This window comes from Notolepis coatsorum (genome assembly GCF_963971535.1).
Source record: "Notolepis coatsorum genome assembly, chromosome: 14".
Taxonomy (NCBI): domain Eukaryota; kingdom Metazoa; phylum Chordata; class Actinopteri; order Aulopiformes; family Paralepididae; genus Notolepis; species Notolepis coatsorum.
The window spans coordinates 32,945,170-32,964,482 of NC_140178.1; the positions used below are offsets into that span (position 1 = coordinate 32,945,170).

General features: G+C 43.6%; 1 protein-coding gene across 3 annotated transcripts in view; it reads right to left on the reverse strand.

Annotated features, from left to right (window-relative positions):
- Positions 1-1,356: 1,356 nt before the first annotated feature.
- The window catches only part of LOC311240037 (uncharacterized protein), a 59,095-nt gene continuing 41,138 nt past the window's right edge, over positions 1,357-19,313 (reverse strand). For all 3 annotated transcript variants that reach the window (XM_084328537.1, XM_084328536.1, XM_084328535.1), the window contains 8 exons: positions 18,283-18,323; positions 17,775-17,824; positions 14,496-14,590; positions 12,181-12,267; positions 9,469-9,555; positions 7,312-7,398; positions 6,050-6,228; positions 1,357-3,147 (listed from right to left, as the gene is read on the reverse strand). In XM_084328537.1, coding sequence (XP_084184663.1) covers positions 2,922-3,147; positions 6,050-6,228; positions 7,312-7,398; positions 9,469-9,555; positions 12,181-12,267; positions 14,496-14,590; positions 17,775-17,824; positions 18,283-18,323 — 852 coding nt within the window. In that variant the 3' untranslated portion in view covers positions 1,357-2,921. The remainder of the gene's footprint in view (positions 3,148-6,049; positions 6,229-7,311; positions 7,399-9,468; positions 9,556-12,180; positions 12,268-14,495; positions 14,591-17,774; positions 17,825-18,282; positions 18,324-19,313) is intronic.

Sequence of the window (19,313 nt, forward strand, 5' to 3'; positions counted from 1 at the left end):
GCGATCTCAGACACATTGCCTATGGTTACACAGCCTTCCTGGATGGATTATGAATGGAAATAGCGAATAAAATAAATAACGATGAAATAACGAGTATACTCGTTGTTGGCGTTATTCGATTGGCGGCCAATAACGAGTATACTCATCGTTGGCGGGGAATGAGTTAAATGCCAGTGTTTGTGATGGCATCACAAATTATTGCAAAAAAAAAAAAAAGAAACACAAACATTTAAATATTTTCAATGTATCAAATGCAAAGTGGATTTTTCTGGGGGGGATTATTACAGGCTAGCTATATGAAGTTGAATAAAAGATTAATGAAAAAAAATATTGGACAAGTATTTCAACTTATAATATTTTTATGCTGTTTTTGAAGAGGACAATTTAGTCCCCTAATGGTAAGAGTGTAACACTTTAGTTCCATTCGCTGTCAATCAGTTGTATGGCCTGGTCCCGCCTCCACCAATCACATGCGGCTCCCTTTGTGTGTGTGTGTGAGTGAGTGAGTGAGTGAGTGAGTGAGTGAGTGAGTGAGTGAGTGAGTGAGTGAGTGAGTGAGTGAGTGAGTGAGTGAGTGAGTGAGTGAGTGAGTGAGTGAGTGAGTGAGTGAGTGAGTGAGTGAGTGAGTGAGTGAGTGAGTGAAAGAGAGAGAGAGAGAGAGAGAGAGAGAGAGAGAGAGAGTTCTCCAACTTGTGTGCGTTTAGACTGTTACCCTTCGTCGTCGTGATCTCCTGGTTGTTCCCCACCGGTTGTTCCCCACCTAGGTTATCTAACTGTCGCACCGCCGCAAATAGAAACACTGGGCTGGCCTGCTTCTACGTTTTAATTTGCGCAGGCCAGGCCACCGGGAACACTCCCGGTGCTCCCGATGGCCAATCCGGGCCTGGTAGGGGAACACCAATGCGACATTGTGAATGCAAATACAATTTATAATTACTAAACCTTAAGAGACCCCTTTCACAGTGGTCACTTTGGCGTGTCACAGCAGGGTAAACACAAATCGGGTGTAACTAACATTAGTTATTAGGGTTCCGTTTCATTCAGGGGTGCCAGCGCCAGGGTCCTGGTATTGTGGATACTGGCTCACTGTAATGCCTCTGGCACACCTAATGGACCAAAGCCACAATTAACCTTATTAGTTAGTGTTTGCCCTGCTGTGACATGGCAGGGTGGCAGCTGTGAAAAGAGTCTAGTACCGATCTGATCCATGATACTTTTACTGAACAGTATAAACTTAGACCATCAGTTTTGGTTCATTGGAGGAACAATCAAAAATAGAATCCACTTTCTGCCTTTTTTATTAGTCAAGATTTCATAAAGTAATTTTGCTTTGATTTCTTAAACATAGCTCTTGGGAAACAGATTTGAGTATTGGGGGAAATTCTCCCGAACTCTCATCAGTTATACCGGTATAAAAGTCAATTTTATTTATATAGCACATTTCCAGGCAGCGGCAGCTGGCACCAAAGTGCTTCACAGGCAAGTTGATAAAAACAAAATAATGTGATGCAAGATATAAGATTAAAAACATAGTAAAGCAATGAAAGTAATAAAAACTAAATAATATGATGCAAAATATAAGATTAAAAACATAGTAAAGCAATGAAAGTAATAAAAACAGGTAGGACACAGTAAAACAAAGAGGATATAAGGGCCAGGGGTCTAGTGGTGATTAAGTGGGGGGGGGGGAGGCCAAGGAGAACAGGTCGGTTTTTAAAAGTGATTTAAAAGCCTGCATGGTCTGGGCGGTCCGTACGCTGAGGGGGAGGCTGTTCCACAATCTAGGCGCTGCGGTGGAGAAAGCTCCGTCTCCCCTAGTCTTGAGCCTAGTTCTAGGCACCACCAATAGCAGCTGGTCAGCTGATCTGAGGGATCGGTGGGGGGTGTGGCGGTGCAGGAGCTCGAACAGATAGGGAGGAGCCGTGCCATTTAATGATTTAAAAACATTTAGGGCTAATTTAAAATCGATCCTAAAGCGAACAGGCAGCCAGTGGAGCGAGGCCAAAACTGGGCTGATGTGTTCATGTTTTTTTGTTTTGGTGAGGAGGCGTGCGGCTGCGTTCTGCACCAGTTGTAGGCGGCGAAGCAGGGATTTGTTGATGCCCGTGTAAAGGGTATCAGTATAGGTGCTTCCCTAATGTAAGGTATTTGTGAGCATTGTGGTACGATAAGGCAAATGAAAGGGGATAGAGAGGATGCCCATCCGAGAGGTTTTGGGTCTGTGGAGGGAAGAGGGATGAAAAGGGAGGGGTACATAGGTTGCGATCCGACTACATTGACACTAAGCTTTTATTGTTTTTCCTCCTGCCAATTTTCTTGACGGCGGGTTCAGGGGTGTCTCTATTGATCTACAATGGCTCGTCTATTACCGAGAGCATTACTGCTGGATTTTTGGGGTTGAAAAGAAACAGTCTTTCGATATTTGTGTTTTGATTTTTTCATTTACCGTATATTCTCACATCAGTATTGGGATTTGCATGTAATCAGGAAGAAACATTCTCTCAGGGTATTTGAAGTTAAATGCTTTTTATTCAGGTTGGCTGTGGACATGAATGATTCATCCTTTTCTTGGATCCTTGAACATCTGAGCAAATACACAGATTAAGCTTACTTGCTTATTTGTAAACGATTAGGAATCCAACAAGATATGTTAAAACAAAGAATCGCAAACTTTCCCCCAGATACTGACCTGGGGTTAATTTGGCATATTTACAGTTTAAAGGTAACAGAGGTAGCGGGGAAGCTGACCTCAAGTCAGCGCTCAAAAAGGTTAAGCGCACCCTGGAGCAGCGCTGTTCCCAGGAGTGTGACGGATGTATTTTGGCCACAGCTCAGTCCGAGCCGTCATCTACAGCATGTATGAACAACTTCACAAAACGGAAAGTCAAATTAAGACACTCTCAAGATCGAGTAGGAACCAGTCAAGCGCTGCCCTCGGGAAATCTGGCGGGCATGACTTCGCTGTAAGGTCCATACCGGCCAAACCGGTCTTTGCCGATAATGGAGAAACACACCCGGTAGCCCGGCTTACACTGATTTATGCTGAACATCACGTACATGGGGGGTTGACCTGCCAGGACCTCGTACATCGTCTTCCATTCTGGGAAAACACCGCTGCCCTTATCCATCTCCATAGCCATGAAGACACTGGAGAGAGAGAGAGAGAGAGAGAGAGAGAGAGAGAGAGAGAGAGAGAGAAGAGAGAGAGAGAGAAAAGAGAGAGAAAGAGAGAGAGAAAGAGAAAGAGAGAAAGAGAGAGAGAGAGAGAGAGAGAGAGAGAGAGAGAGAGAGAGAGAGAGAGAGAGAGAGAGAGCTCTTGTTTTTTTATAGTGTATCAGTGTGGCCGCACCCTTAACACATTCTGTGCCACGCCTCTTCCGGGAAGAGCATAGCCTCATGCCACCCATTAAACAAATGTAGTCCGTCACCTTGTTTGTAGAGCTATAACTATATTCTATATTATAGCTATGGATACAATACTATAGTCATTTGACACTGGGTTTCTTCCGGTCAAGATGCAAAAAATAAAAAAAAAATGTCATCCATACGTTCCCGTTTTATACCGTGGTGAATATGAGTGTTATTTTAGAATGATTCGGGCCAATTCCTGAGAGGCTGGTTATAAGCTGCAATGTGTATTATACCAAATCCGTTTTTCGATGCTTTGATCGTCACCAACGGAATATGTTATGGAGTAGTGTTACACACATACGCTCGGATCACAATGAAAACATTATTGGATCAACGCAAGATTGATACCATATGATACCATTACCTTGACTAGGATGTACCCCGAAAAGAATATTCCAATTATCTGATCGCCATTCCAAGTGTAACTGAGGGGTACAATTCCCTGACTGTATTGTTAGATATGATATTTAATACCACTACCTCATGTACTTTAACTTCTGGCCACCCAGTACAAGATATAAGTATGATGAACACTTTCCCACCTGATGAAACGAACCAACACAAATGTACCAAATCGAATATTTAATACAGCAAAAGGTGTATACAACATTCACTTAATTACATTTATGATTTGAAATATTGAATATGCACTTTCATGGCAAATGAGTATTCGTAGGTAAATCAACATTGAATGTCCAATCTCTGGTTGCGCAGGGAGTAAGTATACAACCTGGAATATTTAGGAAACGATAGCGATGGTACTTAAATGATTATAGCTGGATACACTAAGGGGGGGGGGGGGTCCCGCTGGTTGTAAGACAGTAGGAGGGGGGGTTAGAGAAGCCGCTGGCGGTATCCCATCTGGCCGACGGTGTCTTGGGAGAATCCAAAGTCTTGGACACGGTGCCCACAGAACCTCGGGCCGCAGACGAATACAGCTGGACCCTCTGTGGAACGGTATCTGCCGGTCCACAACGGAGAGACGTGGTGCGACCTCACGTGTAGAGCGCCGCCTCACCTGGAGTCCTCTCCGGGGGGTAATTCCAACACTCGGCAGTGTTGGCCTTTATCCATGGAATAATCAAAGCACACAAAGCATAATCCAAGAGCCGTGGAAGGCTCGCCGTCGTCTGGGTAGAGTAATCCAATATACAGGTCCAGTCGCTCTTGACCCGGAGCTCCTCGGATGCAATCACCACTAGGGGTCTGACCAGCCTGGTTAAGCGTCCAGATAACGTCAGGAACGATGGGGGTGCTGATAACTGTAGAACTCTAACCGAACGATGCACCATACATAAATAGACTATTATTAGCTTAATAGAATACGTCCAACTCGACGGTATGGTGCCAAACTATGACCATTCAACTATTAATCTACACGATATCTCAATGCCTATTCTGGGCCAAGTAGGCCTTACTACACCGCACGTGCGTCGTGGGGAGGCTTTTGCGTCTGTCACTCTGTTGGAGGGTAAAGAACTGGACTAAAAGAAAGTTCTACTTTACGAGCGCCATATATATATGCGCTATGAACAAATAGTACCATTCGTATTTCGCCCGGCATATTACTGCGCGGAACCGGGGGTTGCCTCGACATGTTAGGCGGCACGATTGAACTTGGACCTAGGGGTATGGCAACCTGGCGCCAGGTTCTCGTCCAATGGTAGAATGAAACTATTATGGGCTGTTTAGTAGAAACGGGGATATTCAATGCATATTGTACAAGGAATATACAGGGGATATCAAACGATATACAAATACAATTAAATATATATATATAAATAAATATACATATTCGGTTTAATCTGATCCTTCACAACACCAAGTATTGATGTCCATCGTTCCGCCAACATAATCCAACACAGAATCCACCACGGGAGTAATTGTTTCTTCTCAATCCGAGCATTAGAACCGCTACACTTGTCCGACTAAGAATCTGCCCGGACCTATATCATCGACGCACAGCCAAAGACTCAACGTTTCAAAGGATGTGCAATACCGGCCGCATACCAGGCGGCGGCATTGGACTTTTGCAATCTCAGACCTATGATAACACCAGGCTCCCTGGATGGAATAGGGTATTAAAATCGGAAAAAATTAAAAACAATCCAGAAACGTGTTAACACGTCATTGGCACTCAGCGGTCGGGCGTCAGAAACGTGTAAATCAGTGAATGGCACTGGAAGTGTTAATCAGCAGGCCTCTTAAAGCTCTTGTTTTGTGGTGGATCAGTGTGGCCGAACCCTTAATCAGCAGGCCTCTTAAAGCTCTTGTTTTGTGGTGGATCAGTGTGGCCGCACCCTTAATCAGCAGGCCTCTTAAAGCTCTTGTTTTGTGGTGGATCAGTGTGGCCGCACCCTTAATCAGCAGGCCTCTTAAAGCTCTTGTTTTGTGGTGGATCAGTGTGGCCACACCCTTAATCAGCAGGCCTCTTAAAGCTCTTGTTTTGTGGTGGATCAGTGTGGCCACACCCTTAATCAGCAGGCCTCTTAAAGCTCTTGTTTTGTGGTGGATCAGCGTGGCCGCACCCTTAATCAGCAGGTCTCTTGAAAAAGGTGAGAAACTCACCGAAAAATGCTGCATTCACATGGTTCTTCCTATCAAGCCCCTACAACAGATCGTGCCCGTCTCTCCTCACCAGTAGCTGTACGCTGCAGGGTCTATGTCCTCCATGTCCCAGAGCACAGAGAGGCCAGGGGGGTTCCTGATGAGAGCCAGCTTCAGGCTGGGCTTCCGGGGCATGGCGTAGGAGGCAGCCTCCTCACTCAGGATAGACGGGAGCAGAGTAGGGGGGAGGGTAGGGACCGCATCGCCATCCTAGGGAGACCGAGCACAGAGGTGGAAGGTGAAAAAGACAGGCTGGAGGGGGGACGGGGGGTAGAGATTAAGGATCAGAAATGCTGTCATGTTTAAGTTGGAGTGTGTGTTATGGCCAGTCTGACCGCACACATCACAGCACCACCAGTGATGATTTTGATGAAGGCGGTAGATTTTACTGTCGCAACGCCAAGGTAAAAACAACTCTTACTAACCTAGACAAATCAACGCTCTATAATCATTAACCTTTTCCAAGAGAATACTGGCTGTCAGTGCCACCCATAGTGTATAGTGTGTGTGTGTGTGTGTGTGTGTGTGTGTGTGTGTGTGTGTGTGTGCGTGCGTGCGTGCGTGCATGCGTTAGAGCTGTCCCCGAAGCCTGTTTTTGGGCTTCGAACTTCGTCAGGGTTTTTCGAACGGACGTTCGAACCTTCATTTTTTAAATTACAAAAAAAAATATATATATATAAAGAAAGGCAAATATATATATAAAATATATCCTCAAACTGAATCCTCAATTTGAATAAAGTGATTAATCTGATTAAATTAGTATTTTTTTAATTATTAAATCAACTTTCTTTAATGAATATAACTCATCAGTTTGTCAACATAAATAATCCAATAAGGGCACGGTTGGTACGAAAGTGATGGTGAAGTCTTGATGGAGTGCCAAGCGGATGCAGATTGCATGCAAATGATGCAGAGGCATCATTTATGATAAATGTTTTATTTAAATTTGTATGACGAGTCATATACTATAATAGTATAATACTATAATATTAGTGTAGTCTAATCTTTATCTGCAACTGTGAAGAAAACCCCCATTGGTTTAAACAGAATGAATAGACATAAAAAAGAAATTTTAAAATTTTAAAAATAAAAATAAAGAATCTTTAAAATAAAAAATTCTAATGTTGATTTAGAATTCGAACGCCAACGTAACGAACGAAGGTCCGAACGTTTGGGCTCAGCCCTAGTGTGTGTGTGTGTGTGTGTGTGTGTGTGTGTGTGTGTGTGTGTGTGTGTGTGTGTGTGTGTGTGTGTGTGTGTGTGTGTGTGTGTGTGTGTGTGTGTGTGAGTCACCTCTTCCTCTGGCGGTTCCTCTTTAACCCTAGCGGTCTTATGGTCAACCTTCTCCTCAGCAGACCGCACCGGCTGCCGAGTTGCACGCTAAACAAAATGGACAGGGACGAGGTTCCCTCATTAATCGAGAACACTGTCGTCAGCTAGTCTTCCCGGGGTCCACATAACCATACACAATTGCTTAGAGCTGGGCGATTAATCAAGTTTCAATTTAAAATTACAATTTTGGCTTTCCACAATCATGAAAACAAGATCCCCCATCCCCAGTTTCAAACATTATGTTTAGGGCAAGAAATAAGATATTGGCAGAAAAGTTACAAAATCTTTTTACATACCACACTTAAACAGATGTATCCTTCAGTTATTCGTGTAAAGTTGTGGAATTCTCTCCATAGCGAGCTTAACTCAATCTGCGCCGTCCACGTATATATACGTGTTTGCTCGACAACCGTTGAACACCAATCAGGTATATATATCAGTTTTTTCGATTTTAATATATATATTTTTTGTATTATCATTTCCCCACTTCTTTTTCTGTTTTTCTCCCATCCCAATGTTTAGTCGTTATGCCAATTTCCAATCCCCTTCCTGGTCATTGTGCACTCTACCGCGTTATTTTTTTCCGTAGCCGCATTTCTGGCAAGCCGCTCTCTGATTGGCCGACGCCTGTTTCTACACTGGTTAAGCTTAGGCACTCTTTCGAAGTTGGGTAAGGTTAGAGTTTGTTTTAGAGCGTGACGGCAAGTTCTTTCGACGGTTAAGCTTAGGCACTCTTTCGAAGTTGGTTAAGGTTAGAGTTTGTCTTAGAGCATGGCGATAGAACGTCAGGTAGTTTGCAGGCTGTTCGACGCGGAAATGGGCAAAGACACAGCTCGTCACGCAATTGGGCAAACATGTCAGTGGCCAATCAGAGAGCGTTAGTCAGTGGCCAATCAGAGAGCGTCTGCCAGAAATGCGGCTACGGAAAAAAATAACGCCACTCTACCCCCTACCGTCGGTCCGGGAGGGCGGAGACTATCACATGCTTCCTCCGACACATGTGTACCCAGCCCACCGCTTCTTTTCACCTGGCAGCGCGGACTCTCACTGGGAGAGTGTAACGTGTGGAAGGCCACACTACCTCTTCCTAGATCCTTCCCTTGCTGTGCAGGCGCCCCGACCGAACTGTAGGAGTCGCTGTTTACAACGACCAGGACCCACCCACGCCGGGTTTCCCGCCCGCTAACACTGCCAATTGTGTTAGTATGGACGGTCGGCCAACCCGGAAGCACCACAGCTGGATTCGATCCCAGTCTCTGTGGTGGTAGACAGACGCTTAGTCCGCTGCGCTACCCGGCCGCACCTCGATTTTAATATTCTATTCAGTGTCACGGGCCTATATATGTTAGCGTTAAAATGCATACTGGGACCCCGAGGGTGCAGTACCGTCCAGATCCTGCTAGGTGGGAGTATCGAGAGTGCAGTAAACCCTGTTTCAGACTGTGTGTTACATCTAAACCCCTCCGGGCGGTTACAATAAAAAAATTATAATAATTTGATCCACTTTTTCTCCCATTTTCTATCTTTTCTCCCATCCCAATTTCGTATCGTCCAATTCAACCCTCCCCTATCTCGAACGCTGTTTCATGCCTCCCACAAGCCGGCTGCAATGTGGACGTGTAAGCCATACATAGCACGAGTCCCCTCCGATACTCGAGGTAGCAGCCGTCGCATCTTTTCACCTGCGCAGCGCGATCTTTCAGCATCAGGGGTCTGTGCTTTGGAGGGACGCCGCCCCCATCGCTTCTTGATTCTACTGCGCAGGCGCACCAACCGACCTGTAGGAGTCGCTGTCCACAACGTCCGATCCCCACCCATCAGTTTTCCCTCCCCCTAATACTGCCAATTGTATTAGTACGGATGACCAGCCAAACTGAAAACAATGTGGAGAGCTGGGCTCGAACCCAGCATCTCCAGCATTGGTGGCGAGTGCCTTGCCCACTGCACCACCTAGCCGCCCACAATAAAAAAATAAAAATAAAGAATCTTTAAAATAAAAAATTCTAATGTTGATTTAGAATTCGAACGCCAACGTAACGAACGAAGGTCCGAACGTTCGAACGTTTGGGCTCAGCCCTAGTGTGTGTGTGTGTGTGCGTGCGTGTGTGAGTGAGTCACCTCTTCCTCTGGCGGTTCCTCTTTAACCCTAGCGGTCTTATGGTCAACCTTCTCCTCAGCAGACCGCACCGGCTTCCGAGTTGCACGCTAAACAAAATGGACAGGGACGAGGTTCCCTCATTAATCGAGAACACTGTCGTCAGCTAGTCTTCCCGGGGTCCACATAACTATACACAATTGCTTAGAGCTGGGCGATTAATCAAGTTTCAATTTAAAATTACAATTTTGGCTTTCCACAATCATGAAAACAAGATAAGCGGTGCATCCCCCATCCCCACCTCGAACCCAAACAGTAGCTTCAGCTGTTGTTCAGCTTCAGGAACTAGCTGAATATATTGTGTATGAAATGACAAAGCTAAAACAAATGGTTTGATGTAAATAAGCTATCACTGAATCTGAAAAAAACTAAATTTATGATTTTTCATAATCGAAAACAAGATGAAAATATAGTATTGTCCATAGATGGAGTTGATATTGAGAGTTACTGAATTTCGTTTTCTTGGTGTAATTATGGATGATAAACTAACATGGATATCTCACATATAGCACATGTTAAAAAAAAGATGTCCGAGAGTATTTTTGTTATGAAGTAAAGGGTGTGTTATGAGGCAATGAGAACACTCTACTGTTCACTCATCTCACCTTATCTTAGTTATTGTGTTGAAGTATGGTGGAATACTTATGGGACTAATATAAAACCATTATATATACTACAGAAGAGGGCTGTAAGAATCACACATAAAGTGAATTATCGAGAACACACAAACATATTATTTATTATATCTAGAATAATTAAACTTGAAGACATGGTTAAGTTTCAAACAGTGTTAATTATGTTTAGGGCAAGAAATAAGATATTGGCAGAAAAGTTACAAAATCTTTTTACATACCACACTTAAACAGATGTATCCTTCAGTTATTCGTGTAAAGTTGTGGAATTCTCTCCATAGCGAGCTTAACTCAATCTGCGCCGTCCACGTATATATACGTGTTTGCTCGACAACCGTTGAACACCAATCAGGTATATATATCAGTTTTTTCGATTTTAATATATATATTTTTTTTATTATCATTTCCCCACTTCTTTTTCTGTTTTTCTCCCATCCCAATGTTTAGTCGTTATGCCAATTTCCAATCCCCTTCCTGGTCATTGCGCACTCTACCGCGTTATTTTTTTCCGTAGCTGCATTTCTGGCAAGCCGCTCTCTGATTGGCCGACGCCTGTTTCTACACTGGTTAAGCTTAGGCACTCTTTCGAAGTTGGGTAAGGTTAGAGTTTGTTTTAGAGCGTGACGGCAAGTTCTTTCGACGGTTAAGCTTAGGCACTCTTTCGAAGTTGGTTAAGGTTAGAGTTTGTCTTAGAGCATGGCGATAGAACGTCAGGTAGTTTGCAGGCTGTTCGACGCGGAAATGGGCAAAGACACAGCTCGTCACGCAATTGGGCAAACATGTCAGTGGCCAATCAGAGAGCGTTAGTCAGTGGCCAATCAGAGAGCGTCTGCCAGAAATGCGGCTACGGAAAAAAACAACGCCACTCTACCCCCTACCGTCGGTCCGGGAGGGCGGAGACTATCACATGCTTCCTCCGACACATGTGTACCCAGCCCACCGCTTCTTTTCACCTGGCAGCGCGGACTCTCACTGGGAGAGTGTAACGTGTGGAAGGCCACACTACCTCTTCCTAGATCCTTCCCTTGCTGTGCAGGCGCCCCGACCGAACTGTAGGAGTCGCTGTTTACAACGACCAGGACCCACCCACGCCGGGTTTCCCGCCCGCTAACACTGCCAATTGTGTTAGTATGGACGGTCGGCCAACCCGGAAGCACCACAGCTGGATTCGATCCCAGTCTCTGTGGTGGTAGACAGACGCTTAGTCCGCTGCGCTACCCGGCCGCACCTCGATTTTAATATTCTATTCAGTGTCACGGGCCTATATATGTTAGCGTTAAAATGCATACTGGGACCCCGAGGGTGCAGTACCGTCCAGATCCTGCTAGGTGGGAGTATCGAGAGTGCAGTAAACCCTGTTTCAGACTGTGTGTTACATCTAAACCCCTCCGGGCGGTTACAATAAAAAAATTATAATAATTTGATCCACTTTTTCTCCCATTTTCTATCTTTTCTCCCATCCCAATTTCGTATCGTCCAATTCAACCCTCCCCTATCTCGAACGCTGTTTCATGCCTCCCACAAGCCGGCTGCAATGTGGACGTGTAAGCCATACATAGCACGAGTCCCCTCCGATACTCGAGGTAGCAGCCGTCGCATCTTTTCACCTGCGCAGCGCGATCTTTCAGCATCAGGGGTCTGTGCTTTGGAGGGACGCCGCCCCCATCGCTTCTTGATTCTACTGCGCAGGCGCACCAACCGACCTGTAGGAGTCGCTGTCCACAACGTCCGATCCCCACCCATCAGTTTTCCCTCCCCCTAATACTGCCAATTGTATTAGTACGGATGACCAGCCAAACTGAAAACAATGTGGAGAGCTGGGCTCGAACCCAGCATCTCCAGCATTGGTGGCGAGTGCCTTGCCCACTGCACCACCTAGCCGCCCACAATAAAAAAATAAAAATAAAGAATCTTTAAAATAAAAAATTCTAATGTTGATTTAGAATTCGAACGCCAACGTAACGAACGAAGGTCCGAACATTCGAACGTTTGGGCTCAGCCCTAGTGTGTGTGTGTGTGTGCGTGCGTGTGTGAGTGAGTCACCTCTTCCTCTGGCGGTTCCTCTTTAACCCTAGCGGTCTTATGGTCAACCTTCTCCTCAGCAGACCGCACCGGCTTCCGAGTTGCACGCTAAACAAAATGGACAGGGACGAGGTTCCCTCATTAATCGAGAACACTGTCGTCAGCTAGTCTTCCCGGGGTCCACATAACTATACACAATTGCTTAGAGCTGGGCGATTAATCAAGTTTCAATTTAAAATTACAATTTTGGCTTTCCACAATCATGAAAACAAGATAAGCGGTGCATCCCCCATCCCCACCTCGAACCCAAACAGTAGCTTCAGCTGTTGTTCAGCTTCAGGAACTAGCTGAATATATTGTGTATGAAATGACAAAGCTAAAACAAATGGTTTGATGTAAATAAGCTATCACTGAATCTGAAAAAAACTAAATTTATGCTTTTTCACAATCGAAAACAAGATGAAAATATAGTATTGTCCATAGATGGAGTTGATATTGAGAGAGTTACTGAATTTCGTTTTCTTGGTGTAATTATGGATGATAAACTAACATGGAAATCTCACATATAGCACATGTTAAAAAAAAGATGTCCGAGAGTATTTTTGTTATGAAGTAAAGGGTGTGTTATGAGGCAATGAGAACACTCTACTGTTCACTCATCTCACCTTATCTTAGTTATTGTGTTGAAGTATGGTGGAATACTTATGGGACTAATATAAAACCATTATATATACTACAGAAGAGGGCTGTAAGAATCACACATAAAGTGAATTATCGAGAACACACAAACATATTATTTATTATATCTAGAATAATTAAACTTGAAGACATGGTTAAGTTTCAAACAGTGTTAATTATGTTTAGGGCAAGAAATAAGATATTGGCAGAAAAGTTACAAAATCTTTTTACATACCACACTTAAACAGATGTATCCTTCAGTTATTCGTGTAAAGTTGTGGAATTCTCTCCATAGCGAGCTTAACTCAATCTGCGCCGTCCACGTATATATACGTGTTTGCTCGACAACCGTTGAACACCAATCAGGTATATATATCAGTTTTTTCGATTTTAATATATATATTTTTTTTATTATCATTTCCCCACTTCTTTTTCTGTTTTTCTCCCATCCCAATGTTTAGTCGTTATGCCAATTTCCAATCCCCTTCCTGGTCATTGCGCACTCTACCGCGTTATTTTTTTCCGTAGCCGCATTTCTGGCAAGCCGCTCTCTGATTGGCCGACGCCTGTTTCTACACTGGGCACTCTTTCGAAGTTGGGTAAGGTTAGAGTTTGTTTTAGAGCGTGACGGCAAGTTCTTTCGACGGTTAAGCTTAGGCACTCTTTCGAAGTTGGTTAAGGTTAGAGTTTGTCTTAGAGCATGGCGATAGAACGTCAGGTAGTTTGCAGGCTGTTCGACGCGGAAATGGGCAAAGACACAGCTCGTCACGCGATTGGGCAAACATGTCAGTGGCCAATCAGAGAGCGTTAGTCAGTGGCCAATCAGAGAGCGTCTGCCAGAAATGCGGCTACGGAAAAAAATAACGCCACTCTACCCCCTACCGTCGGTCCGGGAGGGCGGAGACTATCACATGCTTCCTCCGACACATGTGTACCCAGCCCACCGCTTCTTTTCACCTGGCAGCGCGGACTCTCACTGGGAGAGTGTAACGTGTGGAAGGCCACACTACCTCTTCCTAGATCCTTCCCTTGCTGTGCAGGCGCCCCGACCGAACTGTAGGAGTCGCTGTTTACAACGACCAGGACCCACCCACGCCGGGTTTCCCGCCCGCTAACACTGCCAATTGTGTTAGTATGAACGGTCGGCCAACCCGGAAGCACCACAGCTGGATTCGATCCCAGTCTCTGTGGTGGTAGACAGACGCTTAGTCCGCTGCGCTACCCAGCCGCACCTCGATTTTAATATTCTATTCAGTGTCACGGACCTATATATATGTTAGCGTTAAAATGCATACTGGGACCCCGAGGGCTAGTTAGGGGTTAAGTATCTTGCTCAAGGACACATCGATGCGCTGCTCGGGAGGAGTGGGAATCGAACTGGGAACGCCCCCGCTACTGTCAGGACGTAAAGGATCCTTTAGTGCTGGGTTTAAAGCGGTATAGAAACATTTGTAGTTTTCATGAAATACGATGACTAGGTGAAAACAACAATTCCTTATTGATTCTAGTTATTATATCCACTTCAAATCAATAAGGGGGGACGTAGACAGTGAGGAGGATTGTGGAAAAGGAGGTGTAACCCCATAGGAATATAATCCTAATGTTTTGTACACAAAGTATATGAATGTCATTTTTAAACACTGGAGCATCATACCTACCTTGTGCTGAGGAGAGCTGAGAGGAGTAATAGCAGCAGAAAGAAGAGGTGGAGAAGTTGGCTCCTTCTTCATATCAGACAAAGCAATCCTCACAGCTGGAGGGGTTAGGGTACAGTACAAAAAAGCAACAGGTGATTGGAGGATCAATAAAAGAGGGAAGGGCTTCAGATAGGTTCAATTTGTAAGAAAGATGATAATTGAATTGGGGATTACATTGTCTCAATGATCTCAAACCCAGGAAAGAAAATATAAATAACAAAAAATTATTATAATAATAATAATTTGGTCCTCATTCTCGAACGGACATACGTGAAAGTTACCCAAGGAATTCCTTCGTAACTTGATTTACAAACATATTCGGCATTCTCGAACGGCTTCGTATTGTAAATTCGTTGTAGGATTTATTTAAGCATTACATCACGCGCAGGAGTGGTTTGTGAACAATAAACCATGCCTAGGGGTGGTCGTTAGACCCCCCTAGGCATGGTTTATTGTTCACAAATCACACTGCAAGTGGTGTAATGCTTTTATACAACTGCCACATTCATCCAACCTTATTGCTATACAATAAACACACATTAATCGAAGATTTATTGAAAAAACCATCCGCCAGAAAAAGTAGTTCCCACAACAACAAAAAAGACAATTTGCCTCCATGTGCATCCAACGGAAGTGCATCCAACCAACTAACACATCCAACTGTGTGTTATTGGAATGATTGAGAGAAGTTGCCTCATGTGGAAGCAGCTCGGAAGTGCATCCAACCAACTAACACATCCAACTGTGTGTTATTGGAATGATTGAGAGAAGTTGTCTCATGTGGAAGCAGCTCGGAAGTGCATCCAACGGATCCAACAAACTAACACATCCAACTGTGTGTTATTGGAATGATTGATTGAACATTTTATTACCAGATGCAGAATGGGTACAATACAGTACGGCTCAATACACACAATTGTTAAGGGTATGCAGACCTACTTTCTATAGAACTTCATTCTTAGATGCTTCTATAGAAAGTAGGTCAAACAAATTAAAACGTTTTCTTTGCCCTATAGAAAAAAAAGTTTTCTTCGCCCTATTTTTTTATTTATTTTTTTAAACCTAAGTAATAAAATTAGCAATCAACCAATCAATCAATTCAATAGACCATGCTCACTTAAAACAGCGCAGCACTCAGCTGCTTCTACTGACTCTCTGACTCTCCCCCGCCGTTGCAGTGTGTGTGTGTGTGTGTGTGTGTGGGTGTGTGGGGGTGGGTGGGTGGGTACGCCAGCGTCGGACAGTGTGAGAGTGAGCGCTGCAGTCAGGGGGAAGGAAGAAGACATTTTAAATAAAATTGCAAATAATCAATCAATCAATCCGCGATTTTTCTTTTGTTCTACAATGACTCATGGCCCATCAATTACATCATCGAACATTGTTTAAAGGACTAAGACATTCGCCGTGACAGAATCGCTTTATATTTAGTCGTTATGACGCTATCAACATATCCATTTGTTAAAGATTATTGTCCGCCATCTTGTTTTCTCCGAAGAATCCGCACAGCGGAGACGCTGAGTGATGTGATTCGGTTGTGGGCGGGTCCTGGGACCAGGAGCGTGGAATGGTCCCTATACATACGTGTAAATGGACTGTTTCAGCCAATCAGAATCGAGAAATTTGCATGCCGTTGTATAAGTAGGATTTACGAACTCGAAAAGGCAGTCATAAATTGGACGTAAATCGGACAGACCGGTGTGCGCCCGTGTTTTCAACAGCTTTCTTTGGGACAAGTCATTGGGAATTGCCGTCACTTCGATCCCACAGACATCCGCGGAATTAAATAATTATAATGATAATAAATACGACAATATTTGTATCATTAACAATTCAGTTTTGCATTTATAGTCCTGAGTCAATCAGGCATTGTGAGCATTACACACACACACGCACGCACGCACACACACACATGTACTGTATACGTGTGTGTAATGAATCAGAAAAGTAGGCTTCTATTATCCTAATGACTTGTTTTATTAGGATATCGCTGCCCCCCTGGTTCATGACCACAGACGGAGCAGGGGGTGCCTTGAGAGCCAGTCGTTCAGTATTGACATTACTAAATGAGATGTCACGCTAAGTTGTCCTGTTCTACAGTAGGACTTACTACTACAATACCTAATAAAAACAAGCCATTAGAATAATAGAAGCCTACGTTGCTGTATACAGTGTGTGTGTGTGTGTGTGTGTGTGTGTGTGTGTGTGTGTGTGTGTGTGTGTGTGTGTGTGTGTGTGTGTGTGTGTTCGTGTGCTGAGGCTGCCTCACTAAGCCGTTTCTCCATGCATTTATTTATTTCTAGCAATAGGAATAAATCAAACCAACAATAAATAATATAGAGAAGAAGACGGTATATGGCATATTAATACAGTATATTCCACTATACAGTAGCTATATCCGTGGTGATCAGTTTAGTTCTATTTATTTAGTTTGCAGTGTGTTTGTAATGCTCACAATTACTCATTGAGTCAGGACTATAAATGCAAAACGTAATTGTTAATGATACAAATATTGTTGTATTTATCTTTATTATAATTATTTAATTCCGAGGATGTCTGTAGAATCTACTTGAATGCAATCACCAACTATTTATCCCAAATGAAGCTTTTTACCAGTTTCATCACCTGTGCATTGTATGTTACTATTGCACTTTTCTGTTACATTTGCACTGGTTGGATGGTGTATTGTACTTGTGCTGTATGATGACAATACATTTGAATCTAATCTCATTTTGAGATCAGTCGCAAATCGCTTCCGCGCTACCTGTTGAAACAAGACGAAAGTCTTTCTCTGGTCTGCATCTCCTTAACAATTGTGTGTATTGAGCCGTACTGTATTGTACCCATTCTGCAATCTGTTAATAAAGTTTTCAATCAATCAAAATGGAGGTCAGCACGGAGCAGATGCAATGCTGACCCTCTCGCCGTTTTGCACATGGCCTTCACCTTATAAGGAGCGAGCAAATTCAGGTGTACGAAAACACGCTTCCAGTGTAAGAATGAGTGACGTTTTTCATTCATGGGAACCCAGATACAATGATTTTGGCCACTTACAGAGACCGTTTCACATGTTCAGGAATCCGGAGGGGGATTTTGGTAAATTTGTTAGTACACACTTTTTTCCAAGATCTTTACAAAGGTACTTACGAACATGTTCGAGAATGAGGACCATTGACTATTGGCCCAGAATTTCACAATTGATTCATCCCTAGAATTTCCCTATCTGGGATAATAAAGGTTTACCTGTTGTGATCTGATTTTGTGATGCCGTTTCCATCTTTTCTTGAAAAGACCTGGAAAGTAAAACATTATCACATTAAAATAATGTTGACCTAAACATGCTATAATAAGTGTATATACCACACATCAGGTTACAAACTATATTGTTGCAATAAAATCAAGTTAGCGGACTATGAATCTCCAACAGGCAGACAGCAGCTGCTTTCAAACATTCTATGGGGGCCTAATTTTCTCAAGATTTTATTTCCAAACTCAAATAGATTTGAGTATTCTAGTAATAGACCCACTAGTGACCCAAACCCAACTATACAACCTAACCTGAACAACATCCGCAAACCTTTACATGTTGTGCCTAAATAGTTTGGAAAAACCAACATTGAGGTGTTTCTTTGAGGTCTGTAACAGATTGGCCGCTATGGTAACAGCCACCTTGTGGAGAAAGACTGAATGTACAAATACTGTAATGCATTATCTCAGGATACAATAGTATCTCTGGTTCTGCTGTCCTTACCGGGGGAGGTCCAACCTGGCGGTCAGTGTGGCCAGCTGACTCTGATTAGATTAGATTAAAATGTATTGTCATTATACAGCACAAGTACAGTAGAACAAAAAGAAGTTTGACATCCAACCAGAGTGCAAATGTAACAGTAAAGTGCAATACCAATATACAATGTACAGGTGATTAAACTGGATATAAAATATATAAATTAGTACTAGTGAGTAATAGTGCTAATCAGATGTATGTACAGTGTTATAGTATTATTAAAGGATTACATGCAGGTATAAACAGACAGACGGGAATAAATATATATACGGTAAATATAAATACATATATATATACGATATATACAGCTTTAGTTATATATAGTTATATGGGTTATATGCAGGTATATAAATAGGTATATACAAATTATTATATGCATGTATATTTAGACAGATGTGGATAAATATATATACACTGTAAATATATATATATATTGAATATACAGCATTATTTACAGAGTTATATGCGTAGACTATAGGTAGTGTGATAGATAGTAAACCCCCTCCACCCAATTACCCTCCCCCATCCATTCACCTTTCATCTCTCACCTTCAACCCCCCCCCAAACCATGCCACCCTCCTCATCTCCTAACTCACCCTCCCCCTTCCTCACCTCGTCCCCCTCACCCGATACCACCCCCCCCCACATCCAATCCAATTGTCTCTCCCACCTGGACACACCCACCTTCTATGACCTATATAGACCAGCGCTTCCCCTGTTTCAGGGAACCCGTATGAGACCCCCCCGGCCAGCGGATCGTTGGGTCTCTCCAAGCCAATTCTCCTGGGTTGTAAGCAGGGCTTGACATTAACACCCGCCACCCGCCGAATGCGGGTATAATTCGGCAGCAGCTTGTAAACTCTCACTCTTACCAGCCACTTTGGTGGGTGACCTTTTTTCATTTCCCCATCACCGCGAATCCGCCCCTCAATTAATATCGCCCACGGGACAATGCATTGGGAAATTGTGTCCCACAAGGACATCTCCCCCGTGAATAT